Here is a 12,980-nt window from a genome sequence, read left to right as displayed (position 1 = left end):
AGACATTGGGCATAATTATTTTTGATTTAATCTAATCGTGAAACTAAAGTTGAGTAATTTGTAATCATACATGAAATTACCAAGAAAAATAGTAATTAGATGACCCAAAAAGGACCAATCGCTTTTCTTACATCAATCTAAACACCAAAGCAATTTCCAAAGTTTAAAAAATTTGAACTTGAAACCAAACAAGAACCCCCTTTTACAATTTATGTCAATTTACATGAGTATGTCTTCAATTTACGATTGATTTACAACAATCCCTGCGGAAAGAACGATTTTATTATACTACTTGACGGCTATTTAGTACACTTGCTAAATTTTCATCAAGTTTTTGGCGCCGTTGCCGGGGATTGTTGATTAAATCAACAAGGCAATTGAGTCATACTTTTAAATTTTATTGTTTTATTGATTAAGTTTTTGTTTATTTTAATTATATATATATATAAAAAAAAAAATATAAGTTCTGAATTTTATTTTCATTTTCATTCTTGTGTAGTGCAGTTGCTTCTTAAGGTATTTTCTGGTTGTTTATGCAAGGTAGGAGAGTAGCAAGAGAACTAATCTTTGATCCTGAAATAGAGAAAACAGCTAAAGCAAACAGAAAAGCAGTTCGGTTAGCCCGAGAGGCTGCCCGGTTAGCAGGTGTTGCACAAGAAAGTAGTGAAGAAGCGGTTTCTAGTCCAAACACATCGGACAACGAAGCCAACATCATGGCTGAAAATCCACCACCACCTCCACCAGTTGTGCCTGAGAGGATGTTAGGTGACTATGGGCAAAGAAACAATGGAGAGCTTGCCAATCTGGGTTTTCAACCGAGAAATCATGTGTCATTTGATATCAAGAATTCAGTGCTCAGCGCCCTCAAAGAGAATCAATACTCAGGGGCAGAAACACAATGTCCAAATCTCCACCTGGAGCATTTCTATGAAGCTTGTGACTATACAGACCCACCAGGAGTATCTGAATCAGATAAAAGATTAAGGCTTTTCAAGTACTCGTTAACTGGAAGAGCTAAAGACTGGCTGGACACAATACCACCTAACACCATCAATACTTGGCAAGAGCTAGAGATGAAGTTCATGGATAGGTACTTTCCAATTCACAAGTATCTTGAAAGAAGAGCTGACATTACAAGTTTTGAGCAAGGAGACTCCGAAACATTGTATGATGCCTGGGAAAGATTCAAACTGAGCCTGAAGAAGTGTCCTAAGCATGGGCTCGATAGTCATACTCAAATGCAGCATTTCACACAAGGATTGAGAGCTCAAACTAGAATGTTTCTAGATGCATCGGCAGGTGGATCTTTGAAAAATAAAAATCAAACTCAAGCTAGAGAGTTGGTGGAATCCATGGCTCAAAATGAGTACAGAGTTGAAAATGATCGTGGTGCAAAGAAGAAAGCAGGCATGATAGAGCTTGATACTCAAACTGCTCTTTTGGCCCAATCTACATTGATGAATTCTCAAATGGCAGCTGTGTTGAAACACCTCACTAGCACTCCTAATGCCCAAATGCCAGTCATGGCAGCTAATGAGGTGAAATGTGATTTTTGTGGACAAGGGCATGCTAATGGCCAATGTTTTCCTGAAGGGTCAGAAGAGGCAAAGTACCTCGCCAACTTCAAAAGGAACAACCCAAAGTATGATCCATATTCAAACGCTTATAACCCAGGTTGGAGAGATCATCCAAACTTTGGTTGGGGAGGAAATCAAAACTCAAATCAATCTCAACAACAATCTTCTTCACAAAACTCTCAACAAAGGAGACCTTCTCAATTAGAGGATACACTTACTCAATTCATAAAGGTTACTCAAGGGAACTTTGAAGCTATGAAGGTCAGCCAAGATCAAATGAAAGCCAACCAAGATGTTGCCAACAAGAATCATGAAGCTTCAATTAAGAACTTGGAAACTCAAGTTGGGCAATTGTCAAGGCAATTCGCGGCTACTCAAAATAATGGTTTTGAAGGTTCTACAAAGGATAATCCGAGGAATGAAAGTTGCAAGGCGATTAATTTGAGAAATAGAGTGGTTCCTTCACCTGAGATTGTAACGAAGAAAAAGAGTGAGTCTAGTGTTGAGGGAGTGAAAGAAAAAAATAATGTTGAGGGAGAAGTTGAAAATGAGAATGAGGGAGAAGTTGAGAATGAGTTAGAGAAAATGATTGAGAGTGAGAAAGAGGAGTTAGTTGAAGAGGAGAAAGATAAAAAAATTGAAAAAAAGAATGATGAGAAGATAGTTGAAAAGAGAGGCAAGGGTGTAGAGGAGAAAGAAAATTCTGTCCATGCTAAATTGCCATATCCGCGCAAGAAGAAGGCAAAGGCTAATGATCACCAACAATTCAAAAAGTTTATGAAGATGCTTCATGATCTCCAAATTAACATTCCTTTTGCTGAAGTGTTGGAACAGATGCCTGTCTATGCCAAATTCATGACGGAACTTATGACAAAGAAGCGGAAACCTCTTGACGATGATACAGTGGAGATGACAGAGGAATGTAGTGCCATAATCCAAAAGAAACTTCCTCAAAAGAAGAAGGATCCTGGAAGCTTTACCATACCATGTTCAATAGGTAACATCTCCGTTGGTCGAGCTCTATGTGATTTAGGAGCTAGCATCAACCTAATGCCATTGTCAATGATGAAGAAGATACCCGGAGCTGTTGCAAAACCCACAAAGATGCAGCTCTCTTTAGCTGATCGTTCTATTGTACATCCTTACGGCGTGTGTACTTGAAACTGTGTGTACTTGAATCATGACGAAATTGATCATTGAAATATCATGCAAATTACGTCTAACTTGATTGGGTTTGAGTTTGTTTAGCCAGATGGATCGAGGTAGTGTTTTGTTTTCCTGGAGATTGAGATATTCCTTGAGGACAAGGAAAAGTTCAAGTTTGGGGTTGTGATGACATTAGTCATTACATGGAAATAAAGACCATTTTCAAGTGTTTTTAGAGGTTTTTGACCTAAATCATGAAGAAGAAGACATTGATTTGAAGCTACATGCGAAGAAAGATAGCAAATAAAAATTGGTGGATTATATAGCATTTTTACGCCTGGGGCGGAATTCTTTGCGTCTGGGGCGGAAATTTCACTGAAGAAGCTGGTTTGCTCACTGTTTTGCCGTTTCAGGCGAAATTCTTGTGCCTGAAACGTAACTTCTTACGCCTGGGGCGGAAATTCTGTGCCTCAGGCGGAAAACGTTACTTTTGATCATTTTTATAAAAGGGAAACATCAGATCTGGATCATTATCGAATTTTGAACACTGAGAACAGCATTTGGAGCGATTTTGGAGGATCAAGAGCGACCAAGCAAGGATTCAAGTGTGGAAACACATCAAGATTCTTCTTGTAACTATGCTTTCTTTCATTTTAATTGATGTAATTTTTGAATTTGCAATGTCTAGCTAAATTCTCATGATTGGTCCTTAGGTGATTCTAATTACTTTTGATCTTGAATTATGTGATTGTCATATGATATGATTAATGAATTACGAAGTTAGTTTCTATTGATTGTTCTTTGTGCTTAATGCTTTGTATGAATTCGCGACTTATATGATGATTGCAATGATTTGTTTTACTATGACAATAGAAATAAATCATCGATCTAGGAATGATTAATCAATTAACTTTGACTTAAGACATTTTGGATTGTTAATTGAGATTAAAGGATTAAAGGTTATAAACCTCAATTGATCATAGATTACCTAAGACATTAGGGATCAATGATCAAGGGAGAGGATTATGTTACCAAGACATTGGGCATAATTATTTTTTATTTAATCTAATCGTGAAACTAAAGTTGAGTAATTTGTAATCATACATGAAATTACCAAGAAAAATAGTAATTAGATGACCCAAAAAGGACCAATCGCTTTTCTTACATCAATCTAAACACCAAAGCAATTTCCAAAGTTTAAAAAATTTGAACTTGAAACCAAACAAGAACCCCCTTTTACAATTTGTGTCAATTTACATGAGTATGTCTTCAATTTACGATTGATTTACAACAATCCCTGCGGAAAGAACGATTTTATTATACTACTTGACGGCTATTTAGTACACTTGCTAAATTTTCATCAGTACACTTTACATTTCCGTAATATATAAACGATGTTTGCTAAATTCGAATTATTGACAAAATTACAGGTACTTGACAAGAAAAGTGTGGGACAACTCATCAAAATTTGCACAGAGAAGAGTCGTGCCGGTAGACCAAACTTAATGGTAATTTATCCTTAATATGACACTTATGTTGATTTAAAGACATCTTAATTTCATATGTTATTCCTCATGGAGATACTTCGGCAATTAATTTATGAACTTGATTATCAGATTGGAATATGTGGAGAGCATGGTGGGGAGCCTTCTTCTATATATATATATATATATATATATATATATATATATATATATATATATATATATATATATATATATATATATATATATATATATATATATATATATATATATATTGCATTATTTGCTCAACTTGGTCTTGACTATGTCAAATGTTCTCCTTTTAGGTTCGTTTTTCGGTTCCAAGTTGTATAAACTTCGATCCAAAGTGGATAATTTTTAGGATATTATTTGTTGTTGAAATTGATTAGTATTTTTTAATCGGGTAGTTTAATAGCTATTGGTTTTAATCTTTTTAAAGTGAATAAATGAATATATATCAATATTCAAACTCCGATCTATTATATTAATTATATGCAATATTTTTTTGTGTGTGGATAAATAAAATGAGAAAATAGTAAAAACTCACACATTCAAAGTAGAGTGACTGAAATTCAAACTTCAATTCTGATTTAACATTTCATACATTTCATACAATGTTTGTATCAATTTAAAGAAGAGAAAACAAAAAAAACAATAAGCTGGCATTCAGTACAATACCAAAGAAGTCAATAATGGTGAAATTTTTTGTCTATTAAAAAAATAATCACGTGGCCATATCATTAAAAGTCAATAATGGTGAAATATTTTATCTACTAAAGTATTGTTAAAAGTGTACTCCCTCCGGCCTTAACAATAAGCAAAATTCTACTTTTTAAATTCATTGAAAAACCAATATATTTGGCCTTAAGTAAGTCTAGATACGTTGATATTCAAATGAATCTATAAAGTAGAATTTGCTTATAATTAAGGTCGGAGGGAGTAGTGTACCATATCATTTTAATTGCTTATAATATAGGCCGGGTTTGTTTTAAAAAAAATTTAAAAATTTGTATTATCAGTTTAATTGCTATTTGCTAGCTCGGTTATTCCACCTCGTATAAATTGCTCATATGTACCAAATAAATTAAGACAGTATTAACGGAGTGGAATAACCGAGCTTAATATAAATTGCTCATATTTATATGGTATAAATTGCTCATATTTTCATATAAATTGCTCATATTTATATGAAGTATAAATTGCTCATATGTACCATATAAATTGAGACAGTATACCTCTTTGAGTATTTTAATTTTATTTGACCACTTAATTAATTTGGGCTCTTAATTGATAAATAATTAATATAATTAATATAAATATATATGTCCACATAATAATTATTGCAATATAATAATTGAATAATATAAAATATTCCAATATTTTAACTCTTTGAGCATTCACGGGAGAGGACTATGTTCATAGTACTAATTTCACAAGCATGAAACATGTGCGAGGGACATGACTTAACCCTCTTTTTTTTTCTCTGATAATGATGGCTTACTTTCAATTTTTTTTTTTTTTTTTTGTCAGAATTTTCAACTTTTTTATCAGTTTGAAATTAATTTTTATTTAAATTGGTTTATATATGAATAATCCTATTATTTTTATCTAAGTGTTGTGTTTCTAGTTGTATTATATCTGTCATTTAAAATGAATATGGCTTAATTAGTCTTTTGGTCCCTTAAAGATATTTTAGGTTTCACAATGGTCCCTTAAAGAAAAAAAAGTCCGGATTGGTCCCTTAAAGACACATCTGTTTCTCAATTGGTCCTTTCTGTCAATTTTTTACAAAAAAACGTTAGTTTTAATTGACTGGATTGTGGATGTCATTAAGTGTAAGTGGTCTACCAAAAACCTTATTAATTTTTAAAATTTTAACCATTGGAATTTTTTGTTATATTTGGAGTTAAAATTTAACGGAAAGGACCAATATAGCAAACATATATGTCTTTAAGGGACCAATCCGGGTCTTTTTTTCTTTAAGGGACCAATCTGAGCCTTTTTTTCTTTAAGGGACCATTGTGAAACCTAAAATGTCTTTAAGGGACCAATAGACTAATTAAACCTAATGAATATAGTGAGAAAGATGAAGTATTGAAATTGGAAGAGACATTGATAAACATAAGCGAGAGATGTGAGGATGAGATCCATATCATTTTGTTTATTTTCGTAAATTGAGTATTTTTTACGCGCAATTGTATAGACTAGTTCCTTAAATCTTGTGAGATCCAAATAGGTGACAAACTTTCCCTAAAAAATTTTAACATTATTGCATATCACTGATCAAACTCATGATTTTGGTTAAGTTAGAAGAGACTCGCAGATCCGTATTATGTTTAGCTATCTTATATTTATGTCATAATAACTTACGTACGTTTTTTACTTTTTGGAGTTTTGTAGTGAAAAAATAATGGCAAAAAGTTCTACAAAAGTACTTGCATTATTGGCGATACATTGCTCAATTATTCCACCACAATTCAAGTATAATTTCAACACCGCTAAAAATAAAAAGAATGAATCTGCAAACAAATTCACGGCATCCAAATTAGTAACGTATAAGTATATAACGACTTATGCATGCCTACAAATAATATGATAAGCTCAAAGTACCTGAAATACATATGCATTTGAATATGCATTTAATTATATCTTATATTTATTGTGAAGAAAATTAATGTGTTGATGATATTGGTTTACATATTCAAGACTCCTGATGATGGGACTTTATCCCTATTAGTTTTGATATTGCTTTTTCTAGAAATAAAATTGGTTTACCTCAATAGGGATGGCAACGGGCGCTCATGGGTGCGGGTTTGACAAATCCAGACCCACCCGAACCCAAACCCAGTCAAATCGGGTTTCGCCCGTTGACTTGGGTTTGGGTTCGGGTGGGTCTCTCGGGTTTGGGTTTTTTTGCCATCCCTATACCTCAACTAGACTATTTACCTGAGCATTCGCACGGGCCATAATCTTTCTTATATATAATGGTTGTAATATGCAACTAGGTTAATCCTAATTTTGTATACACTCAGATATATTGTTGATATCCATGGACCTATTACATAACATATTGCCCCGGATTTGTTGGTCGACTATAACCTTCTTCTTGAAGTTCCTTATTACCAGAACCACAAACTATATATTGCCTAAACATCTCTCTAGAAAATTCGCATCTCCTCCCACAACAAACTGCAAATTAACGTTTATCCAATAATACAACTCACCCGTGAAAAACTAATCTCGAGCATCTATATATGTCATTAACCAATATAGGTAAGCCAAACTATTTTTTAAGTTTAAATGCAATTTCATGCGAGATGTATTTTTATATACGAAAAAATTCTCCAAATATTTTTTTTATAATCAAATGATATTAGGGTCCGTTTGATCTGCAAAATATAAATATTGGACAAAATAGTACAGGACAGTACAAGACAGAACATCACAGGACAAACGTTTATGGTATTGAACAAACTTTGTGTTGTACGATGTTTGGTGGATAAAAGGTTATTTGGTATTTTAGACAACTTGTGCTAATGACAAAAAGTTGTCCCGTGGTTTTGTGGGGACAAGAATTTCAAGTTTTGTCCTGTCCCTTGGCCCCCAGTTTGTCCAGTACCAAGAACAATTTTAAAATCAAACACAGTACAACAGAAGCTGTCATGTTCAGTCCCTTATTTTTTAACAAATCAAACACACCCTATAAGGGAGTACAGGGGTACTCAAACCCTTACAACAAAGAACAAGTAACTCAAGAGTTATGGATACACGACAACGGATCTAAACACCAATTAGAAAAAGAAATACAAGCTTTACGACCAAACCGACGAGAGAACCATAACCAAGAAGTAAGTTTAATATCTTCCAAAATCGCCAACGCATCCATAATGCCACCGTTGAAAATAACGTTGTTTCGGACTTTCCATAAATTCTCCAAACTATTTTCACCCTACACAATCTGTTTTTTTTTTTCAAATGCATTCAGGGTTTTTAATTTTCACGTTTGTAATATTTAGATCATTTAAGTTTTTCAGGTAACAAATATGTCATTTAAGTTTCTACCTTGTTATACTTTTACTCTTCATGTTATCCTACGTTTATAAAACGCTAACGTGAATGTTAATTCTGATGTTAACCATGATGAATTTAACGTTCAATCTGATATGAATCGTGAATCGTGAGGACTGGACAATTTTTGTTCACAAATTGAGAACATATGTGGCATGTTCCTAAACAAATGGTCTTTGGTTCATGTGGGAAACAAATTATCATCAAAGATGAATTTTAGAAATATAAAATTGCAAAGACTTGTTTGATAAATTACCTTCCTTATCTGAGAGACAGGAATGCTGCATCTGTTGCAGCCTTGGCCTTTGAGGGTGCTGAAACTTCTTTGGCACCAGAAGCTGCATCAGATTAGATGTTGACAAGGGTTATAATATATAACCAATAATAAATGAATCAACTAAGGATGAAAGTGATTACAGGCATAAGGCTGAAATAGTGGCCTAGATGAATCAACTAAGCATGCACAATTTTTTATTACAGATTGTTACAGATTAGTAGGTAAGATGAATCAGCATGCACAATTTTTTATTACAGATTGTTACAGATTAGGTAAGAAATTTAGTGCAAATATGCGACCTCTTAAACTCTTTGACACGGGGAGCCTTAGGAGGTAGCAACTTTGTACTAAATTTCTTTAAGATTGAGAAATCAAAAACAATATTAGATGCACACTTTAAAGTACGGTTTGCTACAAATGCGAAATTAAATATTCCTAAATACATTTAATTTTTATTTTTTTTTTACGTAAGTCATACAAGATATATTTCTATATGCTTATCAAAAAAAAAAAGATATATTTCTATATGATTTTTTTTTAATTTATATGTAAGTCGTACAAAATATATATATATATATATATATATATTGGTTTTCACCACCAGTTTAACCTGGTTTGGGGGTCAGTTTTATCATTAAGTGGTTACAGCCCCTCCCTACAAAGTTCAGCGTCAATCACTAATAAACCAACTAAAGGTTGATTACAAAATATATTTTCTATACGAAATTATTTTCCCATCCCTAACTATTCTCCTTCTACGCAATATTTCTTTTTCTAAAACACAACCCATCACAATCTTTCTTCTTCTTTTTTTATTAACCCTAACACAACCTTAAGTGTAATATTTATTGATTTATTTTATTTTATAATTAGCAGGAATTTATTACAATTAAATAATAAAATAACACAAATAAGGAAAAGAATAAAATTAAAAAAGGAAAGAAAGAATAAATATTCTTCTGGGTTGGTATGCTGCCGGTAGCTGCTGCCATGCCATTTCCATCTTTTACTTGATCCGATCTCTCACACCACAAACCCTAATTTTCTTCCTCTCCACTTTTTTCCCCAAATCTCAATAACATGGCTTCTCATTTACTCAATCACTCCAAAAAGGTTGCTTCCTCAATTATCCTCTTTATCATATTCATCTATTTCTTCTTCTTTTTTTCCATCGAATTCATATTTGTTTTTTTTATTTTTTTATTTTTTTATTTTTATTCAAAGTTTTTTTTTTTGGATTATATGATATGATTGCAGTTACGAAATGCTTCGAGCTTGAGTAAATAAAAAGAAACTATAAAGGCAACTAAAGAAATTGCAAAAAAAATAAAAAAATTAAAAGCATATGAATACCAAAGTTCCAGAATAAATATCATAAACCCTCATCTTCTTGACGAAAGATGAATCACTTGATAGTGAAGAATTGTTGTTAGCCATTACATAGTATCGGTGCTTTTCACTTACAACAATCTGACAAGAAAAAAATAATTAAGCAAAACTTAAATAATTTAGTTTATGACAAAAAAATTAACAGGGAAGAGACAAACTATACAGGTAGAACAAAAATAATTATGCAAAATCTAAATATCTTAGTTTACAGTGCATACGGTTCATATCTAGTGCACAAACATTGCAACAGCACCTTAACTTTTGCAATTTAATTAAAATACCAAACGATATCTATTTTGAGTAAACGATCACTCGTTGGAAAGTTTGGGATGTCAAGATTATATATAACATTTGTTTTGAGGGTTAACCATTCAAATGGTCCGGTTTAACAAAAGATTGGGTATTCGTACAAAAACAGTATTTCTGCACAAACATAGCAACAACAACACCTTAACTTTCACAGTTTAATCAAAATACCAACGATATCCGTTTTGAGTAAACGATCACTCGTTAGAAAGCTTAGGGTGTCAATATTACAGATATAATTTTTGTTTTGAGGATTAACCATCCAATTGGTCCAGTTTAACAAAATATTGGGTATTGGTCCAATTTAACAAATGGATCATCGATCCTTATATAACAATATTTCCTCATTTACTCATAAAAAACAATATTTCCTCGTTTGCACCAATCACCAACTTGAGGATGGAATTGCACCATTTATTTGACAAGAAAACAAAATAAGAAAAAGGAAACTCTATCAACATAAATGACACTAAATTTTTTCAATCTTCAAGCTCTATCTTGATGCCACTAATTTTGACATTACCGTATCTAGGAATCAATGTAACCACGATACTATCATCATCATCAGCTTTCAAATCCTCCAACAAATCCGTTAATCCAAGTCTTAAACAAGTAACAATATTATTATTCTTCTTCTTCTTATTTTTTCCGTGATCATGTACATGAAGCACACTCACATAGGATCCAGCAAACTCGGTATTTTCACCCCCAATCTCCTTATCATCTTCATCATTCACAATAACATCAAACTTCACTTCAGTTTTGTTATCATACTCGATCCCATCAATCACCAAAATCTCCTCTTCATCTTCCTTCTCCTTGGAATTCCTCGACTTCTTTGGCCTCGTCACGTTGATACTCACAACCGAATCCAAAACAATAGGAAACTTATCAACCAATTTTCTGGTTGACTTATTCTTATCCTTAGACTTAACTCTCCTACTAGGTTTAGATTTATATTTTATCCAAGGAATGTCAACATCTTGATAAACATAACCAAGCTTTCTATCATTAGCACAATCCTTGACTTTCACTTTAACAAGATTCTTATTCTCATCATAAAATAGAAATTCAGACTCTAGCCAATCCGGGTCAGTGAAATCCTTCCTTTTTTTACCTAACGTTTTCCAAACAGACCACATCCTATCCACATTTGCATGGTGAGCGTAAAAAAGTGGATCTCTTCCGGCGGCATAGAAATGTCCCATGTCCTCTCCATGAGGCTGTCTTGGATCACCGGTCCATATATGAATAGGTGTATGTGGAATATTTTCTAATGAGCCGGCACCTTTGAAAGGTGTGTCACCGCCGCGATAAGGGCTTCCAAGAAATTGTCTATTGGTCTTGCTGTTGGAGATCATTTGTTTATGCATCCAAGTAAGGTTGATTTTGATTTGTTCTTCTGCACTTGGATTAGTAGCAGGCTTATCATTAGCTTTGTTATAGTTTAGGTCAACGATTGTTGGTGGTTGATGTGTGGGATTTCTTCTAGGGTCATAAAGGGAAGAATTTGGATTTGTAAAAATGGAAGGAATTTGCATGCCATCAGGAGCATCCCAATTCCAAAAGGGTATGGCAAAAGTAGGATCATTGATTAAACTACCTAAGATTCTCTCATAAAAATAAAGATACCAACGATGGAAAGGCAAAAATAGCCAAGAATTATGAACTTGTAGTTCAGCGTCGTAACCTTTTTGTGTATAACCACCAACACAATAAGCACAATGAATGTTAGCTTGTTGGTAAAAACTTCTTGGATCATCATTTGGTAGGGCTCTCATGAGTTCAAGGGCTTTATTGTATTTTGCAAAATAATCATCAGTAACTAATTGTGCAGCTGGTCTTACCCTTAATTTTTTAAAAGTAGGGAACTTAAAATCTATGATGTCTGAGGAAAATGGTGGACAACAACTGAGTGGAGGGTTTATTATTTTCATATCATCTGGTAACTCTATTGGTGGAACTACACATGAGGTGAGATCTGGAATTGGCACTGGAGCACCAAAGGCTAGTGAGTTGTTGTTTGTAAAAGTGGTAGCACCATAAAGTCCTCCTAGACCTATTAGAACATTTCTTCTTGGTGATGATTTTTGTTCTTGTTCTTTAGGACTATTTTGGTTAGTATCATTGGAAGTGCATGTTATTTGATGGTGCTTTGGTTTTCTATTTTTAGAGGGTTGATGTTTTTGGGAAAATGGATATAGTAAAGAGGATGAGGTATTGAAATTGGAAGAGACATTGAAGGACATAAGTGAGAGAGGTGAGGATGGGATAGATGCCATGTTTAGCTATCTTATTTTTGTGTCATATTTGGAGTACTTTTATAGTGAAAAATCATGGCATAAAGTTCCATGCATGCATCTTGCATTATTGATATTGAGAATAACTACAAAGATAATTATATTGGACGCATCCAATAATTCGTTACTCCAATGGTAGTACCTATTAGGTACTTATATAGGTACTTATTTTATTAAGTACTACCATTGGAGCAATACCCATTGAGTACTAATTAATAGGTACTGCTTCTCAAATAGGTATCCTCTCTCTCCTCATTATAATATATTTTTGTGGGACCTACTTATAAAGATGTAGAATTATTGATAAGATATAGAGTTATTAGTAGGACCAATTTAAAACTTTTTAAGAGATGCTGGGTTGGAGTGATTTAGTACTTATTAGGTACTATTATTAAAAAATAATAAATGAATG

At 33.2% G+C, this 12,980-nt stretch overlaps 2 protein-coding genes across 2 annotated transcripts; one reads left to right on the top strand and one right to left on the bottom strand.

The window, feature by feature from the left end:
* Positions 1–533: 533 nt before the first annotated feature.
* Positions 534–2,738, top strand: LOC123886751. Its single transcript, XM_045936043.1, has 2 exons — positions 534–2,067; positions 2,158–2,738. The coding sequence occupies exons 1-2, from the start codon at positions 534–536 to the stop codon at positions 2,736–2,738; spliced, it is 2,115 nt and encodes a 704-aa protein (XP_045791999.1).
* Positions 2,739–10,571: 7,833 nt separating this feature from the next.
* On the bottom strand, positions 10,572–12,688 carry LOC123884490 (polyphenol oxidase A1, chloroplastic-like). The gene has a single exon (XM_045933588.1). It carries the CDS (start codon positions 12,548–12,550, stop codon positions 10,748–10,750), a length of 1,803 nt encoding a protein of 600 aa, XP_045789544.1. The 5' UTR covers positions 12,551–12,688; the 3' UTR covers positions 10,572–10,747.
* Between the last annotated feature and the right edge of the window lie 292 nt (positions 12,689–12,980).

The sequence above is a fragment of the Trifolium pratense genome, linkage group LG5, assembly GCF_020283565.1.
Source record: "Trifolium pratense cultivar HEN17-A07 linkage group LG5, ARS_RC_1.1, whole genome shotgun sequence".
Taxonomy (NCBI): Eukaryota; Viridiplantae; Streptophyta; class Magnoliopsida; order Fabales; family Fabaceae; genus Trifolium; species Trifolium pratense.
This window is presented reverse-complemented; position numbering and strand designations above follow the sequence as displayed.

What these genes read in the sequence shown, in the direction of transcription:
- LOC123886751 (XM_045936043.1), top strand. Translation starts at nt 534, where the DNA reads ATGCAAGGTAGGAGAGTAGCAAGAGAACTAATCTTTGATCCTGAAATA. An exon ending in GATTGTAACGAAGAAAAAGA is followed by an intron (nt 2,068 to 2,157) that starts GTGAGTCTAGTG and finishes AGAATGAGTTAG; the next exon opens with AGAAAATGATTGAGAGTGAG.
- LOC123884490 (XM_045933588.1), bottom strand. Translation starts at nt 12,550, where the DNA reads ATGGCATCTATCCCATCCTCACCTCTCTCACTTATGTCCTTCAATGTC.